The sequence below is a fragment of the Trematomus bernacchii genome, unplaced genomic scaffold (assembly GCF_902827165.1).
Source record: "Trematomus bernacchii unplaced genomic scaffold, fTreBer1.1, whole genome shotgun sequence".
Taxonomy (NCBI): domain Eukaryota; kingdom Metazoa; phylum Chordata; class Actinopteri; order Perciformes; family Nototheniidae; genus Trematomus; species Trematomus bernacchii.
The window spans coordinates 6,358,557-6,375,330 of record NW_022987616.1 but is presented as its reverse complement, the minus strand read 5'-3'; the positions used below and the strand labels follow the sequence as shown (position 1 = coordinate 6,375,330).

The following is a 16,774-nucleotide window of genomic DNA, read 5'->3' as shown; positions in this document are numbered from 1 at the left end:
GACTGAAGTATGCTACCTTCATGAACACTCGGAAACATCGATATTTTTGATGAAACTGAATAAAACACCAAATAATTAGCAACAGTCGAAAAGGCTGCGACTGATATTTCATTTGTGGGGAGGAAATTAGGTCCTATTTATGAATATTTTTAACATTTAAACTGTTACTTTGGCCCAATCTTATACATATTTTGTATAATTGCATGTCATTAACATAGACTCATTCTGATTCTGATGGTTACAACATCGTGTGTCATTAGGTGCTGCATTTTCCCGGTATTAGTGAAGGCAACACTTGTTATGCACACCCATAGACACCGCCCACTTACCAAACCAACGGTTGCGATGCGCTAGCTGAAACTCTTCATGAATAACGCGATTATAAGTTGTTTATTCAATGTTAAATTAACGAGTAGTTTGCCAGGCAACTAGTTAGTAACCTTGTGTGTTACCCCAAGAAGATATGTGGATAAAGTGGTTCATTATCACTGTTTGTTTTGATCGCGGAGTGGATACATAGGCTGTTGTTGTTGTTGTGGCCTGCTAACTAGCATAGCTAAGCTAGCATTAGCTTCAGCTGGTTCCTCTTTGCGTCTCAGAAACGAAGAGGGGGAAATCAAATGGCACACCTTCAAAGCTAACTCTCAAGAGCTGTCTCTGTAAAGTAAGTACAACATCTTCTGTCTGCTTTTAGCTAAGTTAAGTAGCTAAGTGAACGAATAAGCTGCTTAACTTAACATCTGTTTTAAGTTACAGAAAAGTGCTTTAGCTGAGACGATCTGAACGTGTAGGTTAATACAAGTCAGCTGGAGTTTACTTAAAGCCTTTTATTGTAATTGATTACTTTAAGCAAGTTAGTGAATAATGTCTCTTGTTGTTACTGTTTTCTGGACACGTTGTGGTGTTGGCCAGGGATCAGAAAGTTGTCCCCAGCTATGAGAGCCTCTCACCACTGACTGAAATCTCAGAGAAATGGAGCTGTACTGGTACATGTGAGTATCAACGATATATAATTCATCAGTCTGTGGTTAAACACTAGCAATCCACTTATGAGCCTTTTCTGTGAATGTTTTACCATCATGTTAACAAAATATCACAGTATCAGTGTGTTATTAGAAATATACACAATAACTGTCTCCAATGGTTTTCCTGTTGAGTTTTTAACTGGTTATAATAGTTATAATTGGATAAAATAGTTTAAAACTGATGTGTAAAGTATGTCTCATCACCCCCCCCCCCCCCCTCTCCTCTTTCGTCTCCAGAGTCGTCATTGTATTCATCGTTATCAAGATATGCTTCTACGTGTGCTGGTATCGATCGAGACAGAGGCAGCTGGCGGCGTACCTGAACAACCCACGCAACGCTCAGATAGTCATCGTCGGAGGAAGGGCCTACCTCCATCAGATGTATGAGAGACAGAGTGTAAGTTCAGACCCCACACATACACACGTCCTACATTTGAAACAGGCAATCTAGCTGTCAACTACTCGAGTGCTTTAGCGCCTCGAGGATGTGTCTTTATTAAGGGACAAGGCTAACTAAAAGGATTTTGTAACAAAGATGATCTATTTATAGCGGCTGAGAGACTGAAGAATGGTCAGTGAGCAAAACGTGTGCGTTACATAGCGGCAAAAATGTGGCATCGTGTTTCCTGACGATCCAAATAGTTTTTTTGTATCTGCAGTGTAAGGGTGGGTGTCTGAGTTCAACCCGGGCAGACACATTTCACTTAAAAGGAATTTTCACCCATCAAAAGACCATTTAATATGTTATAACTCACCCCATGTAACCTTGAATTCTTGATGAAATGCTGTTTTTCGTGCATGGTGAACCATCCAATAACAATTCATGAATTGAATTAAATAGGGTCAGCGTTTATCAACAGGAAAACTATAGCAAAACATCTGCATAGTGCAAACAAACTTACAAGCAGAAGCATATAGGCTAATTTCAAGTTGAAAAGGTAGGATTTCTTTTTTCACACAACACAACATTATATGCAAACAACAATCTATTTTATTGTCCTTACAATGAAAAAAGTACATTCTGTGTGATCTGTAGTTCCTCTTTATCCACTGTAGCTTCATTTGGCCACAGAAAGTGTTCGCATCACAAAGGGAAGTCCGTGCCGACTCTCAGGACTTTTTCCATCCGACTGGATTTCACTGGAGTCAGAGAAAGTCAAATAGGGTCACGGTTGTGTTACATTTTTGCAGAGGAGCTGTTTGCTAATCTCTCACTCTGAAGAAAGAGAGAGGGCTTGTGGTTTTCAGTCACTTTCACATTGAGTGCAAAGAGGAGAGGCGTGACATTTCATTTTCAGTGACATACTAAGCGAGTGTAGATGAGTATAAATAGGTCGTTCACTTCTGGTTTACATCTTTTAAAACGTTCTGTTTGTTTGACCCTTTTACAACAAAGGTCACAGCTTTGACAGTTGGAAAGCGTTACTCAACTTTTTTTTTTTTTTTTAAACAAGTTTGTAAAATGTCAACCCAGTGTGTGAGATTTTCTTCGTGCAAATATTATCAGCGCAGACAGCAAGGCAGGAGAGGACTGATTCACAGAGAGCACTGTGTGCCTCTTCCAAGGTCTTGTTGTTCCCTGAATCTAAAAAAAGTCTAAATGTCATCCACTGCCATTTATCTTGAGATCTCTTATTATATTTAATTAGCTTGACATTGTGGTTAGTCTGTGGATATTTTGAGCTTCTGTTCAAGAGTCAGTTGATCCCTGGTGACTTTAAGAGTTGTTGGTTTCTTACTTTTGCTGCCACACATGCTTTTTATTCATATTTTGAAATCAGCTACAAATCACAGGTTTATTGTTCCCGTCGAGCACTAGTTAAATGTTTTATCTGTGTTTCACTGATATGTCTAGAATATAAATGCCTTGCTCAACATCCTGTGGGTTTAGATAGACATCATGATCCTGTCCCGTCGTCGAGCCTTTCTGCTTTACTGACTCTGAAACACCTGGAAGCAATCTCCATGATTCATACCCTTCACAAATATGCTCCGTGAATCATCAAACGGGTGACTGAGGTGTTTCTAGGTCATTTCTAACTCTTGCCCACGTAATCCACTTCTTAGTAGCTCCTGCACAAGTTGCAGCAAATTCATCAAGTCATATTTCTAAGGAATGGTTTAAAGGTCACCTATCATGCTATTTTTAGGCAATAGCATAGGTCTCAGATATATAAGAATATATAAAAAACATGTCTATGAAGTGTTTTGCTCAAAATACCAAACAGATCACCCATTCTAGCCATGCCTCATATCCCTCTGTTTCACTTCCTGTTTCAAAAGTGCTGATTTGGGGTATAAAACTTAAAAAAAATTGATGCAAATAAAAAAGGAGGGGGCTGAGCTCATGCGGGACCCGGCAGCTACTGTCTAAACTAAATGCTGCCGTGATGAAACGCCATATCATGGATTATCAAGGATTGTTTCTGAAACAGTATGGAGCTCAAAGGCTTTCTCTCTTGCCGGTTATACCACAAGGTGAGTTCCTTTTTATTTCCTGCTTCTTCACACACATGCTCTGCAGTACAGGTTAGCTCTGAGTGTTAGCGATGCTAATGTAAACACCGACCATATTACGTCCAAAACAGTCGGGCATTGTTTCTGATAGCAACGTTTCTGATAGGGCCGTGGGTCCACATTTCAGATATTACGTCATATCGGACGCAAATCTGGATCAGCTCCATTGTAGCCCCGTTTTTAGAGATTTGGGTACGGAGGAAAAGAGAGAGGGTTTTATTTTCTGACGCTGCGTGAGTTCCCTGACACACCGGGGACACATATTTATACAAGACATCAAAAAAGTGCATTTTGCATGATAGGTCCCCTTTAAATGGAAAAATAAATCCGGTTTCTTCTTGCTGCCGCCCCAGCTTTTGAGATATCTATCGTGGTTGTTAAATCTAAGAGGCAGAGGCTGGGGTATTTTTAGCGTTGTTTGGAATATTTGTGCAACAGGAAATGCCCCATTTCTCCTAAAAAAAAGAGACATTCTGCAGTGGAAACACACCACACTCGTTATATGTTCTTTCTGAAGCATTTCTCAGATTCTTATAAGAAGTAACATTCGGTTTAACCATTTTCATTTATAAGAGAGGTTTAGGGGAAAGGGCATGTTCAGAGGGAGATCAAAGGTCAGCAATACATGCCACATACAAGTGCTGTATATCATCTGAACATAGATTTGAGAAGCGCTTTGTGTGCAGCTGCTCTACTCATAAATCAGACGTATAAATGTTCCCAAACATTTATTAGTTGATTAAAAATAACATGTAAAAGTGCATAAAAACATTATAATTGAAGTGTTTGAGGGTCATTCCCAAGCTCTATTAAGTCTTGTAGGTTGTTGAAGCTATTTTTAGGTTTGAACCATTTGTTACACAGATGTGGTGCAGATGTGATATTTGACCTCTGGAGGGTTCATAATACAAGTACAGAGTCCCACTACTTTCTCTCTTTCTCTCCCTTTTGCACACACACATTTTAATCTGTTTTACTTCCCCTACTTCTTCCTCTCCTCTAGTCTCTAATCTCTCCTCTCCCTCTCCTCCTGTCTCTTCTCCTTCTCCTCTCCTCTTCCTCTCCTCATCCTCTCCTCTCCCTCTCCTTCTCCTTCTCCTCTCCTCTCCTCTCCTCTCCTCTCCTCCTCCTCCTCCTCCTCCTCTCCCTCTCCCTCTCCTCTGGTGTATAATGTTCCTGTTAAGGTTGTAATAGAATGTGCTGCAGGGTCCCTGTGGTCGTCCATAACCCGGCCCACTGAGCGTCTTCTGGAGAAACGCCAAGACGACTCGAGTCCTGGGTTAAATGAATCAAACACAGGGGGGGGGGGGCGGAGAGGGGGGGGGAGGAGAGATGCATGTGGGCCGGAGAGAGAGAGGGAGGAGAGATGCATGTGGGCTGGAGAGAGAGATGGAGGAGAGATGCATGTGGGCCGGAGAGAGAGATGGAGGAGAGATGCATGTGGGCCGGAGAGAGAGAGGGAGGAGATGCATGTGGGCCGGAGAGAGAGAGGGAGGAGATGCATGTGGGCCGGAGAGAGAGAGGGAGGAGAGATGCATGTGGGCCGGAGAGAGAGATGGAGGAGAGATGCATGTGGGCCGGAGAGAGAGATGGAGGAGAGATGCATGTGGGCCGGAGAGAGAGATGGAGGAGAGATGCATGTGGGCCGGAGAGAGAGAGGGAGGAGATGCATGTGGGCCGGAGAGAGAGAGGGAGGAGAGATGCATGTGGGCCGGAGAGAGAGAGAGAGGGAGGAGAGATGCATGTGGGCCGGAGAGAGAGATGGAGGAGAGATGCATGTGGGCCAGAGAGAGAGAGAGGGAGAAGATGCATGTGGGCTGGAGAGAGAGATGGAGGAGATGCATGTGGGCCGGAGAGAGAGATGGAGGAGAGATGCATGTGGGCCGGAGAGAGAGATGGAGGAGAGATGCATGTGGGCCGGAGAGAGAGAGAGAGGGAGGAGAGATGCATGTGGGCCGGAGAGAGAGATGGAGGAGAGATGCATGTGGGCCGGAGAGAGAGAGAGAGAGAGGGAGGAGAGATGCATGTGGGCCAGAGAGAGAGAGGGAGGAGAGATGCATGTGGGCCGGAGAGAGAGAGAGAGAGGGAGGAGAGATGCATGTGGGCCGGAGAGAGAGATGGAGGAGAGATGCATGTGGGCCGGAGAGAGAGAGGGAGGAGAGATGCATGTGGGCCGGAGAGAGAGAGGGAGGAGAGATGCATGTGGGCCGGAGAGAGAGATGGAGGAGAGATGCATGTGGGCCGGAGAGAGAGATGGAGGAGAGATGCATGTGGGCCGGAGAGAGAGAGGGAGGAGAGATGCATGTGGGCCGGAGAGAGAGAGGGAGGAGAGATGCATGTGGGCCGGAGAGAGAGAGGGAGGAGAGATGCATGTGGGCCGGAGAGAGAGAGAGGGAGAAGATGCATGTGGGCCGGAGAGAGAGATGGAGGAGATGCATGTGGGCCGGAGAGAGAGATGGAGGAGAGATGCATGTGGGCCGGAGAGAGAGATGGAGGAGATGCATGTGGGCCGGAGAGAGAGAGGGAGGAGAGATGCATGTGGGCCGGAGAGAGAGATGGAGGAGAGATGCATGTGGGCCGGAGAGAGAGGGAGGAGAGATGCATGTGGGCCGGAGAGAGAGAGAGAGGAGAGATGCATGTGGGCCGGAGAGAGAGAGAGGGAGGAGAGATGCATGTGGGCCGGAGAGAGAGAGGGAGGAGAGATGCATGTGGGCCGGAGAGAGAGAGGGAGGAGATGCATGTGTGCCGGAGAGAGAGATGGAGGAGAGATGCATGTGGGCCGGAGAGAGAGAGGGAGGAGATGCATGTGGGCCGGAGAGAGAGAGGGAGGAGATGCATGTGTGCCGGAGAGAGAGATGGAGGAGAGATGCATGTGGGCCGGAGAGAGAGAGGGAGGAGAGATGCATGTAGGCCGGAGAGAGAGAGATGGAGGAGAGATGCATGTAGGCCGGAGAGAGAGAGATGGAGGAGAGATGCATGTAGGCCGGAGAGAGAGATGGAGGAGATGCATGTGGGCCGGAGAGAGAGAGGGAGGAGAGATGCATGTGGGCCGGAGAGAGAGAGGGAGGAGAGATGCATGTGGGCCGGAGAGAGAGATGGAGGAGAGATGCATGTGGGCCGGAGAGAGAGATGGAGGAGATGCATGTGGGCCGGAGAGAGAGAGGGAGGAGAGATGCATGTGGGCCGGAGAGAGAGAGGGAGGAGAGATGCATGTGGGCCGGAGAGAGAGAGGGAGGAGAGATGCATGTGGGCCGGAGAGAGAGAGGGAGGAGAGATGCATGTGGGCCGGAGAGAGAGATGGAGGAGATGAGACTTATTAGGTTTTGGATCAGTTCTTTAGAAATAGTGGTGACTCATGTCGGGTGTTTCTCTCGTAGTTATCTTGAACTCAGTGTGGTGTGTTTGTGATGAGGCTTTCTTCATAACTCTATTTACTCACTTCATCTCTGTGGGACTTTGTTGCTGTACATATTTTTAAATACTTTTTTATTATAAACTGTTGCTCCTTTCTCTACAAAACAACCACTTCAACCAGCACAGCTAATACACTTTAATTCATATATATATATTTCTGTATTGTATTTCCTATTATTATTATTCTACGGTTTCTATATCTGTGTCTTATACTCAGTGATTGATATGTGATGGATTCTTGCTCTACTTGCTCTTATTTTTTAACTCAAATGTATTTTACTATGTTTATTTTAGTCATCAATTCAAAGAAAATGTGAAACCATACTTGGCAAGGAACTCATTCTGACTCTAGAGCTTCTTCACGGGGGAAAGAGGGGATACAAACACTAACATCTGTGTGATTACACTCAAAGCCGCCATGCAGAGAAAATAATCCCCCTCGTTTGTCATCCTGGATGCTATCATTCCAGTCCTTCCTTATTTAAAGGGACTGATATTCAAATATATATGTTATTATAAATGTATCTTGAATGACTTTTTTCTGTACGTCTGTTTATTGTCTAATGAACTCTCCCTGTGCCCCCCCCCCCCCCCCCCCCCCCTGCAGCAGACCTCTGTGTGGCCCAGTTGGTATGGAGCTCAGGATGATCTGTCCACAGAGGAACCCTCCGCCACCGCCCTGCCTCCAGATGCTTCCTTCTCACAGCTCGACATGCCCCCTCCATACGAGGCCGTCTCTGGAGGTAACACACACACACACACACACACACACACACACACACACACACACACACACACACACACACACACACACACACACATACACACTAGGGATGGGAATGATGAATTGAACATTCAAAATGATTCAGGTATTCGAATATGAGTTGTGAATATTCTTATTGTAATTCAACATTTTTTAATGGGAGGGGTTGATTAAGTTGATTACATATTATAAAATGAATTAATTAAATTTATACGAAAGTGCCCTTTTTAAATGTGTAACGTTACCAGGGGTTAAATTGTGCCGGGGCTGTTTGTTGATTTCCACACACTTGATATTTCGCAAGTGTGCAGAGCAATGCTGATTTAAAATAGCAAGTTGAAGGTTGGATATTTTTAAACCTTTTTTTGTGTATATATTAATAATTTAATATATACCCTCGCACCTCCACAGAGAGCCCCCCCCCCCCCCCCATATCAAATCCCAACTTAACACCTGAACGTTACACTCTACAACGAAAATGTATTCATTATTAAAAAAACAATTGTGTTGCTTTCAAATTCCCATCCCTAACACACACACACACACACACACACACACACACACACACACACACACACATACACTTGAACACAGTATCATGCGTCTGCCTGCTTCCTCCTTCAGCATGTGGATCAAAAGTCAAGCTCCATTCTTATTTCTACCCCTCGTACGTCTTCTTTGTGGATTTCCTGTAAGCCACAGCGGTAGTAACGGGAAAGTCCTCCTTGTTTTATTTCTGAATATCCCCCACGGTCGGTGTGTTTACATACTTTCACTTTCACTAACTGTAAGCAGAGGTCACTGAGAGGCCTGCAGTGGAGGTGGCTTTCATAGATGTGTGTTTCTGAAAAGGAGAAGATAGTTGAGCATTTGTTTCAACATGCAATCTCTACTGGAACAGAAACACTGTGGCTTCACTGAAACCACACAGAAGTAGAAATGCTACTTTAAACCTCAAACTAATCTTACATGTTCTAAGGAATCTCTCAACTCCAGCCACCACCCTGTAAACACCACTATTATAATGGCTCCATCAGAATCTGAAGTGTTATTCATGAGTCAAGCACTTCTATCTGTATCTCTCACACACACACACACACACACGTGCGCGCACACACACACACACACACACACACACACACACACACACACACACACAGACACAGACAGACGCACACACACACACACACAGACACACAGACGCACACACAGGCAGACACACATACAGACAGACACACACACACACACACACACACACACAGACACAGAGAGAGCTTTGTTCGCTTTAAAAGTACACAGTGTGTCAGTAACTTAGTCACAATGAATCAAGCCGCTTCAAGGTTTTCCGACATGCCTCGATGTGTCAGTGAACTCATTTCTGTTGTCTGTTTCTTGCTGTGAGAAATAATCACACACTCAACACACACTCCTGGTGCTTAAGGAGCAACCCGTTCTTTACCATTTCAGCTTCTTCATTCTATGTTCTTTCAACACACTGTGGGGTTATGAAAGATGGGCGCAGTGAGATAGATCAGCTGTTGTTTCTCCTCTTCTGCAAATTGCCTCTAATTTGATCTGAAGGTCTCGTTGTGTCTGACAGCAGGATGTGGTGATGGAGTAGTGACTCTCAGCCTAATTGTGTTTCATGCAGCCTCGTTTTCACCCCCACTGATGATCTTCTTTCTCTCAGAGATACAACAGGGTGACTCAGGGCTTCCTGTCATGTATATTTAGTTGAACTTTGTTAGTGCTTGCATGTATAATAATACCTGCACGTAGAGCTAGACATCTCTGCATCTCTTTCAAAATGCGGCGGTGCAGACTCATATTGTCTTCATCCATTTGTAATTCTATGACCAACAGATATCTTTCAAAATATGGCTTTACAGTCGAATACTAAGGTGGCGTCTGAACCGAAATGTCAGATTGATAAACAGAGAGAGGGTGTGGTGTACCAGAGTTAGTGTTAATTTCGTTGACTAAAACTATGACGAAATATGTTCGTCAACGACCTTTTTTTCCATGACGAAAACGAGACGATGACGAGACGGCACCGACGGCAGTAAACAATAACTGTAACGAAATCATCATGCAATATCGTTGACGAAAAGTGACGAGACGAAAATGTAGTTCACTAAATAAAAACTATGCCAAAATCTCTCTTTACTTTCGTTGACGAAAAATGAGGAGACGAAATATTATCAAAGATAACGTAACATCTCTGAAAGTCAGTTTTTCTCCCATCAGTTCCATTTCCGGTGCTGCGGCTGGGCAGCAGCTGTGTGTCTGTGCTGCGCGCGGCGGCACATTTGAATTACACCGGGCCAGCGGCACACTGTGAATTGTCAGGAAGACTCGGGTCTAACTCATGGTCTAACTAACCTTATTTAACAGAAAATAAAATGGCAATAACAGGGATTGGGAGCAGTGGTCGCACTCGCGTTAACCGAATACCCCCCCGTCAGCGCGAGTGAGTGATAAGTTGTGCACTCGACGGGTAATAATGGATTATGACGGAAATGTCACGATCCTGTCTGTCAAAATGACTGACAACGAAAAAGTCTAAAGCCACCACTGCTTGGGAGAAAGAAACGATGTGATATGTCCCATTTTCGCTACAATGAGGCGGAGAAAAAAAGCGAATGCATTGTTTTATCAGAAGGGAAGCAATGTGGCCATAACACAGCTGGTAAAAACACCACAAACCTGACCACTCTCTGCAAAGCTGCATTCTTAATCATTCAACCTGTGTTTTTCATCAAATAAGGACAAGATATAATCTTATTGTAAAAATAAGTTTGACTAAAATGACAAATTATTGGTTTTGGCTAGACTAGTTTGACTGAAATGTTCAATATAATCTGATGACTAAAAAAGACTCAACAGTTTTCATTGACAAGTAGACTAAAATAATTAGTTTTCTTCGACTAAAATAAGACTAAAATGCTCAGACTTTTAGTCGACTAAAACTTGACTAAATAAAAACAGGATGAAGGTGACTAAATATGACTAAAACTAAAAAGGAAATTTAACGCAGGACTAAGACTAAAACTAAATTAAAAAATAGCTGACGAAATTAACACTAACCAGAGTGCTCTTTTGTAAATAATAATAATACTTTTCCACAATTAAGAGCTTGCACTGCATTCATTTCATGAGCAGTGCAAGTGGTGGCATTTTCCACAACACATATTTCAGAATAAAAGCCAACATCAAGGGTTTTATTCTGAAACTGGAAATATTGATTTCATTCCTGTGACAGATTCTCCATATAAAGACATTGAAACTGTGGTAATATTGACAGTATGGCGTCAATATACTGTCAAAATATCATTTTCACTGTCTATTCTTGCCTTAATTTGCATGCGACCAGCAAAGAAGTAGGCGAGTTTGAATCTCTTAGGGAGACGCAGCCGACTCGCAGCCTGAGCCGCTCACGTGGTCAGTGTTAGATAATAACTTTGAAGGAGAAGAAACACTTCAAACTTTAATCCATTTTTGAGTGCGACGGAGGAGTCAGGATTCCACAGCTCTAGGGTCAGTTTCCTCTAACATCTCTGTCTCTCCTCACTGTCACTGGGTTTCTGAGTTCCTTAAAGTTTCACCGGGTATAGCTCCTGTATCTCTCACCTGTGCTCAGTTTGTCACACACACTTTTCATTTGGTGAAGCAGCTAAGGGAACGATGGGAGTGATAGTTTTGATGCAACAGTAGAAGTGTTATCTCTGAAAAACTAGATTGTAGGAGAGATTGTAACCTTTTTAATAACCGTGATGTATTTTTGACCTTATGCAAATTGATTTAGAGACCGCAGATCATCTCCTTGACCCGTTTCCTTCTTCTTCCCTTCCAGAGGACGACCTGAAGCCCCCTCCCTACAGCGAGTGTGCTCACCACGACGAGGCGGACGCTCCTCGCTCCCCCCATCACACTGTCGTCATTTCCGAGGGAGACACCATTAGCATAAATGAAGCCCCGCCCCCTTACACACTGTCCCCCCCTGCTGTCAGTCAGCCAGACGTCCCTGTGAACCACAATGAGTCCGAGAGCCGCCCCAATTAAACCCCCCGAAACCCTCCTCTATGCCAGTATGCCTTTTCCATGCACTGCCTTCCTACATTCAACCATCTGCCAGCCTGCCTCTCGTCACATGAGAGCAGATCTCTGGGTGTGTGTGTGTGTGTGCTGGTTTCTAGAAGTTTTTCTACTTGTCTGACGAGATAACGGGGGACATGAGAAGCCTGCGTGCCTCAGTTTTGACCTGCCTCCCAGCGAGGATAAAGACCTCGAACGGCCCGTCCACACGGCAGCGTGCGTTTTTTAATGGGGTGACGCGTGGCGGGAGATTAATGTGATTGGTTGTTGGTCGCGCTTCAGACACGGCTTCAAGCTTCAACGCACGCTGCCGTGTGGACGCTGTGTAAGATCAGAGGAATCAGAGCGACGCAGATAAGCAGAGAGTGTGTTAAATAAATAAAAGTGGTCTCCCGCTCTACGTCTGACTTCCTCTCTCAGATCTAAACCCGTTAACTATGTTTGAGAAATGTTTTTAGTTCCTGTGATACATAATCTGTCGGACATCACTTCGTCTTTTTGTGAAGCTGCAGACATTTGTTCTGAAAACTAAAAAAGAAACTGCAAACTCTCCCTTTTATTAACATTAAACAACTCATAGCGATTAATAAGACTTCACCTCGCTGTGAAATATGAAATCGTTTGAACAGTTTTATCTTGAAACAACTCTCATCGAGGAACTATTTGATAACGAATGCACTAATTGTCTTAAATAATGACCTCATTAGCATAAGTGGTTATGTTTAATATATCATGGTGATTATTCCGGGACGTTAGGCTTTTCAAGTGCCTATTACATCTGTGAGGGGAAGTGAGCGAGGACAAGCGGAACAAGTGAAATCAAATTAACATTTATGAGCTATTTTTTTTTTTTCTCTGATCACCTCGGCTGCTTTAACTAAACGCCTGAAAAGGGAGATTCTGTGTATTTAGTCTTTCCAGATAGTTGCGGGGTCAAACAAAAGGTTGCTTTTTCCCCTCGACACATGAAAACATATTTCCTGTGGCTGTAAAAGAATCCGATCAGTTGTAATGTTGAGCTGAAGGATTGATTTGAGAGAAATATCAAGTGGAAATGGAGCCGACGGTTGAAAATTCAACAACAAATCTCAGTTATTAATTTCTATTTGCATTATATTTGCAAAAGAGACTAACCAAAAACTGTTTTTTAACAACAGCACCCTGTAACGTCCCTGTTAATCTTCCACAGGCTGGCAGTGGACTTTGTGTGTTTGCTCTCATGTTGCTTTTGGAAAAGGTTGTTACCCTGCATCTCAGATAATCCAGAAGCAGCCCTCTCTTATCCGTTTCACTTCCTGTGTTTGTTACCGTATAATCCGTGTATGAATTCTGAATATTATTAAGAAACATGAATGCTGTGTAGGTGTGTTTTGGGGGAAAAGTATATAAAAGGGGATTTTTGTGAAGAATTGAATGTGTTTTGTGATGACAAATCTCGGGGCATCGGTCACTGATGCCTTTTTAAAAAACCTTTCCTGTGGTTTTTCTGAATGTAGATTTTGAACTGCGTTGACAGCATGGTGGTGATTAGATCATGAATAATTACAGGCTCCTCTGTAATGTCCGTCCTGTGTGTTCACTTCATGTTCATTCCCACGGTGGAGACATATCAAATCCACTCAGCTGTGTGAGGAACGGGAACTGATCTGTGTTTTGATTTGGGGAGAGGTTCTTCTTCTGTATTAAACTGTTGTTATATATAATACTGATGAGTTGTTTTCTGATTGTGTTGACCTTGTGTTCAAAGTCTTAACATCCTGTACTGAGGAACAAAAGCAACACTCTGCTTCCAAGATAGACGTATTCACCTTATTTCACACATAAAATAAGGCCGTCATTTCAAAGGATTTATTTCAAATGATACTAAATTACTTATAATATTACTTATTTTAGCAATTGACTATAGTTTGTGTTCTTGATGACTTTACTTTCTCAACATTTTAAATTAACCTTGTAAGTTGTATTTTAGGGGAAAAAGTTGTGTTTGCCAGAATTTCGCTGACAGATCTTTTGTAACCATTTCTACTATTATTAGTAAATGTATAGCTCTTATGTTTGTAGTTTTTATTAACCATATAAATGCAAACTTATACCATATAAAGACACGCTGTCTTGCTATAAAATCAATATGAAATTACCGTAAAAGTTCCTTTTGAAAGCCTTTTTTTAGTAGGAAATTCCCTCTTATTTTTTATCGCAGGCACTCTCTTATTGCCCAATGAATCACAGAGGGAATTTCCTACTGAAAATATTCATTTTGATTTGTGTTACTCTATAAAACTGTCCTGTAGATTTAGTCACCTATCTCGTACAGATAGGTGACTCAGAGGTTGATTTAATTTGATTTAATCTTTTTAATGGCTTTTCATTTGGGTTAACTTTCAATTCTCACTTGTATCATTGTCCATGTTTTACTGTATTTGTGTCTCTTTTGCTTTTATTTTACATTTTTCATTTTACATTTTAACATATTATCACTGTAGATGTTTCATCTTGTTCTGTATTCATTTTAATATTATTTTAATATTGTTGTTATGTTTTCTATAAAGCACTTAGGGCTGCTTTTTGCATGAAAGGTGCTATACAAATAAAGTTTATTATTATTGCAGTGCCCAAAAAACCTGAAATGCACATGTGAGTATTGTTTAAAGATGAATGTGTAATGCTGCGTTGATCCACTAGAGGGCAGTGTTGCACCAGATATGATTTCCTCCCGCAGTGTGCAGCGTGCACCTGTTGCTGAGAAGACACGGCTCCTGCTTCAGTATTGATTCATGTCTTTTATAACTCTTCTTGTGACAGGAATGACATCGACATTTGCTCCAACGTTTTATTCTTGAGATGGAAAAAATAATTGGTCTTGATCAAGATCAATCGCAGCCCTCATGTGGAAAGTATAGCAGCGGAGTGGAAACTCAAGGACATTCATTTGTCATATCTTAGTCTCTCAGCTGCTGCATCACTAAGCTGCATACAAATCACAATGTGTGCACACTTGATTATACAACTTTTTTTGGGAGCCGAAATATAGTTTGCAGTCAAATCTGATAACAACAGCAGAAGAGGAATTAAAAAAAACGTGGAGCTCTCGGGATTGTGCAAGAAGACGCTCATGTTATTAAAATATAATTAGGAATTAAAATGCACTTGCATGCTTTATCTAATATGTATGCAGGTAATCCACCAGGATCCATCCTTCATTCACTCCTGTATTCATGTGTGTGAGTGTCAGTGTTAAATACAGTTAGATAAGCACTCTGTTTGTCACTCCTGCGCTTAGTAATTGATGCTTTCAGGGGAAATATTAGCATTTTGGGAAACAGGCAGCAATCCATCATTCAAACTGCCTTACTAATCATTACATCCCCGGTATAAACATCTGCATAATGGATACAACACGGTACACTCCGCTCAAGGATATTCTGCGAGCCCATCCGGAGATTATTGAGGTCTTCAAGGCCGTTTGAGCAACACAAGAGACGTCTCAATTACCCTCTGTCGTCCCTCAAAGATGTATCGCTCTGCCAGGCCTTGCATATAGTCACTGCACCGTTTATAGGCATGCAGTGGTAGCGGAAAAATAGTCCACACCTTTTATAAATCCGGCTTGAAAAGCACATTCCAGGCTTGGGTGAGAGTGGATAAGATGTCAAAAAAAACATGCCTGGTATTGATTTCCCCCCTCAGAGTCATTTCAGGAGGGGATAGCCGTCTCAGAAGGTGTGAGTGTACACTGTTTACATTTACACCCGGACACAAATTCATATTGCATACAGAACACTTTAATGCAAGTCATTTAATTCATAACAGATGTCTGCCTCTCCCTGTCTAAACATCACTACTTCTTCTACTTTATTTACTTGGTTCATTGTGATGTAACTAAAGTCTGTAATGTGCATTTAAAGTTTGTAAAAACAGTAAGGAATTGGAAGCGCTCAAATTGTGAGCGTGCCATCTGTTTCAAACCATATTTAAAGATGCAGTGGTTTGGTTAAGAAGTAAAATAGGTTTGTTCTTTTGTCAGTTTTTGTCATCTGTTTTCCTACCAAGTCTCCAAACACTAGCATATGATTAAGGATTAGAAACCCTGGTGAATCATGTCTGTGTTAGCCCTTTATTGGATGTAAACTGCAGACTAAACGGTTTCTCTGGAACACAAAGCGCTGTGTTACCACTGATGTCTGTTTGCTTCTCATATGACAAAGTGGAGTAATGAAAAAAGCATTGGACATGTACTCTTAGGTACTTTGTGTTAGTACACTTAACTTGATCTCCTTTTTATCTACTTCATAATCAAGTACAAATCATGTCAGAACATATTGTAAAGTTGTCCATCACATCATCTAAAATCAAGTTAATGTCTTCAAATAATACAGATATTCACTTTGATATGATGTTAAACAGAGAAAAGCAGTAAGTCTCTATGTTTGAGGCTTAAGAGCAGCATTTCTCAAATGATTGCCAAATCTCTTTAAAGGTCCCATGTCATGCTTTTCTGGTTATCACCCGTCCCCTTGTGTGCTATGAAGGTTTTTCTGCATGTAAACGGTCTGCAGAGTCGCAAACCCTCAAAGTACACCCTGTAGCGAGTAAAACTCTAACACAGAAAAGACCTGTCTATGCTGCCCCAGAACGCCTCGTTGGGGATTTCTCTTTTTCCATTTGTTTACTTCTTGGGTATAGTGACGTATTTCGGGTATAGTGACGTTACGTCCGCGGAGCCGTTACGTTTGGACCAATCCGCGGACTTCCTCACACACACACACTCGGCGGGACGTTGCGAAGGCTCGCTGCTGCGAGGAGCGGGACACTGTGAGCTGGCTCACTGGTGTGGGGTCGGCGAGACACCGCGGAACTCAGCCTGGGCACACACACAAACTCCCAGCCAGGCTGCGGGTGTGTGTGTGTGTGTTTCGGGCTGGGTTTCGCTGTGTCTCGCTGTCTCGCAGACGGCCACTGG

The 16,774-nt window shown here is 42.9% G+C and overlaps 1 protein-coding gene across 5 annotated transcripts; it reads left to right on the top strand.

Annotated features, from left to right (window-relative positions):
* The first annotated feature begins 317 nt into the window (after nt 1-317).
* Nucleotides 318-13,523, top strand: si:dkey-118j18.2. Of its 5 annotated transcripts, none has more exons than XM_034132477.1 (5): nt 318-664; nt 913-992; nt 1,263-1,422; nt 7,567-7,699; nt 11,573-13,523. In XM_034132477.1, exons 2-5 carry the CDS (start codon nt 973-975, stop codon nt 11,779-11,781), a joined length of 522 nt encoding a protein of 173 aa, XP_033988368.1. In that variant the 5' UTR covers nt 318-664; nt 913-972; the 3' UTR covers nt 11,782-13,523. The 5 variants fall into 5 exon arrangements, with proteins under 5 accessions (XP_033988368.1, XP_033988365.1, XP_033988366.1 ...); XM_034132474.1 differs by having other exon boundaries at nt 7,564-7,699; XM_034132475.1 differs by having other exon boundaries at nt 908-992; nt 7,564-7,699.
* The last annotated feature ends 3,251 nt before the right edge of the window (nt 13,524-16,774 follow it).

What these genes read in the sequence shown, in the direction of transcription:
- si:dkey-118j18.2 (XM_034132474.1), top strand. Translation starts at nt 973, where the DNA reads ATGGAGCTGTACTGGTACAT. An exon ending in ATGGAGCTGTACTGGTACAT is followed by an intron (nt 993 to 1,262) that starts GTGAGTATCAAC and finishes TTTCGTCTCCAG; the next exon opens with AGTCGTCATTGTATTCATCG. An exon ending in AGATGTATGAGAGACAGAGT is followed by an intron (nt 1,423 to 7,563) that starts GTAAGTTCAGAC and finishes CCCCCCCTGCAG; the next exon opens with CAGACCTCTGTGTGGCCCAG.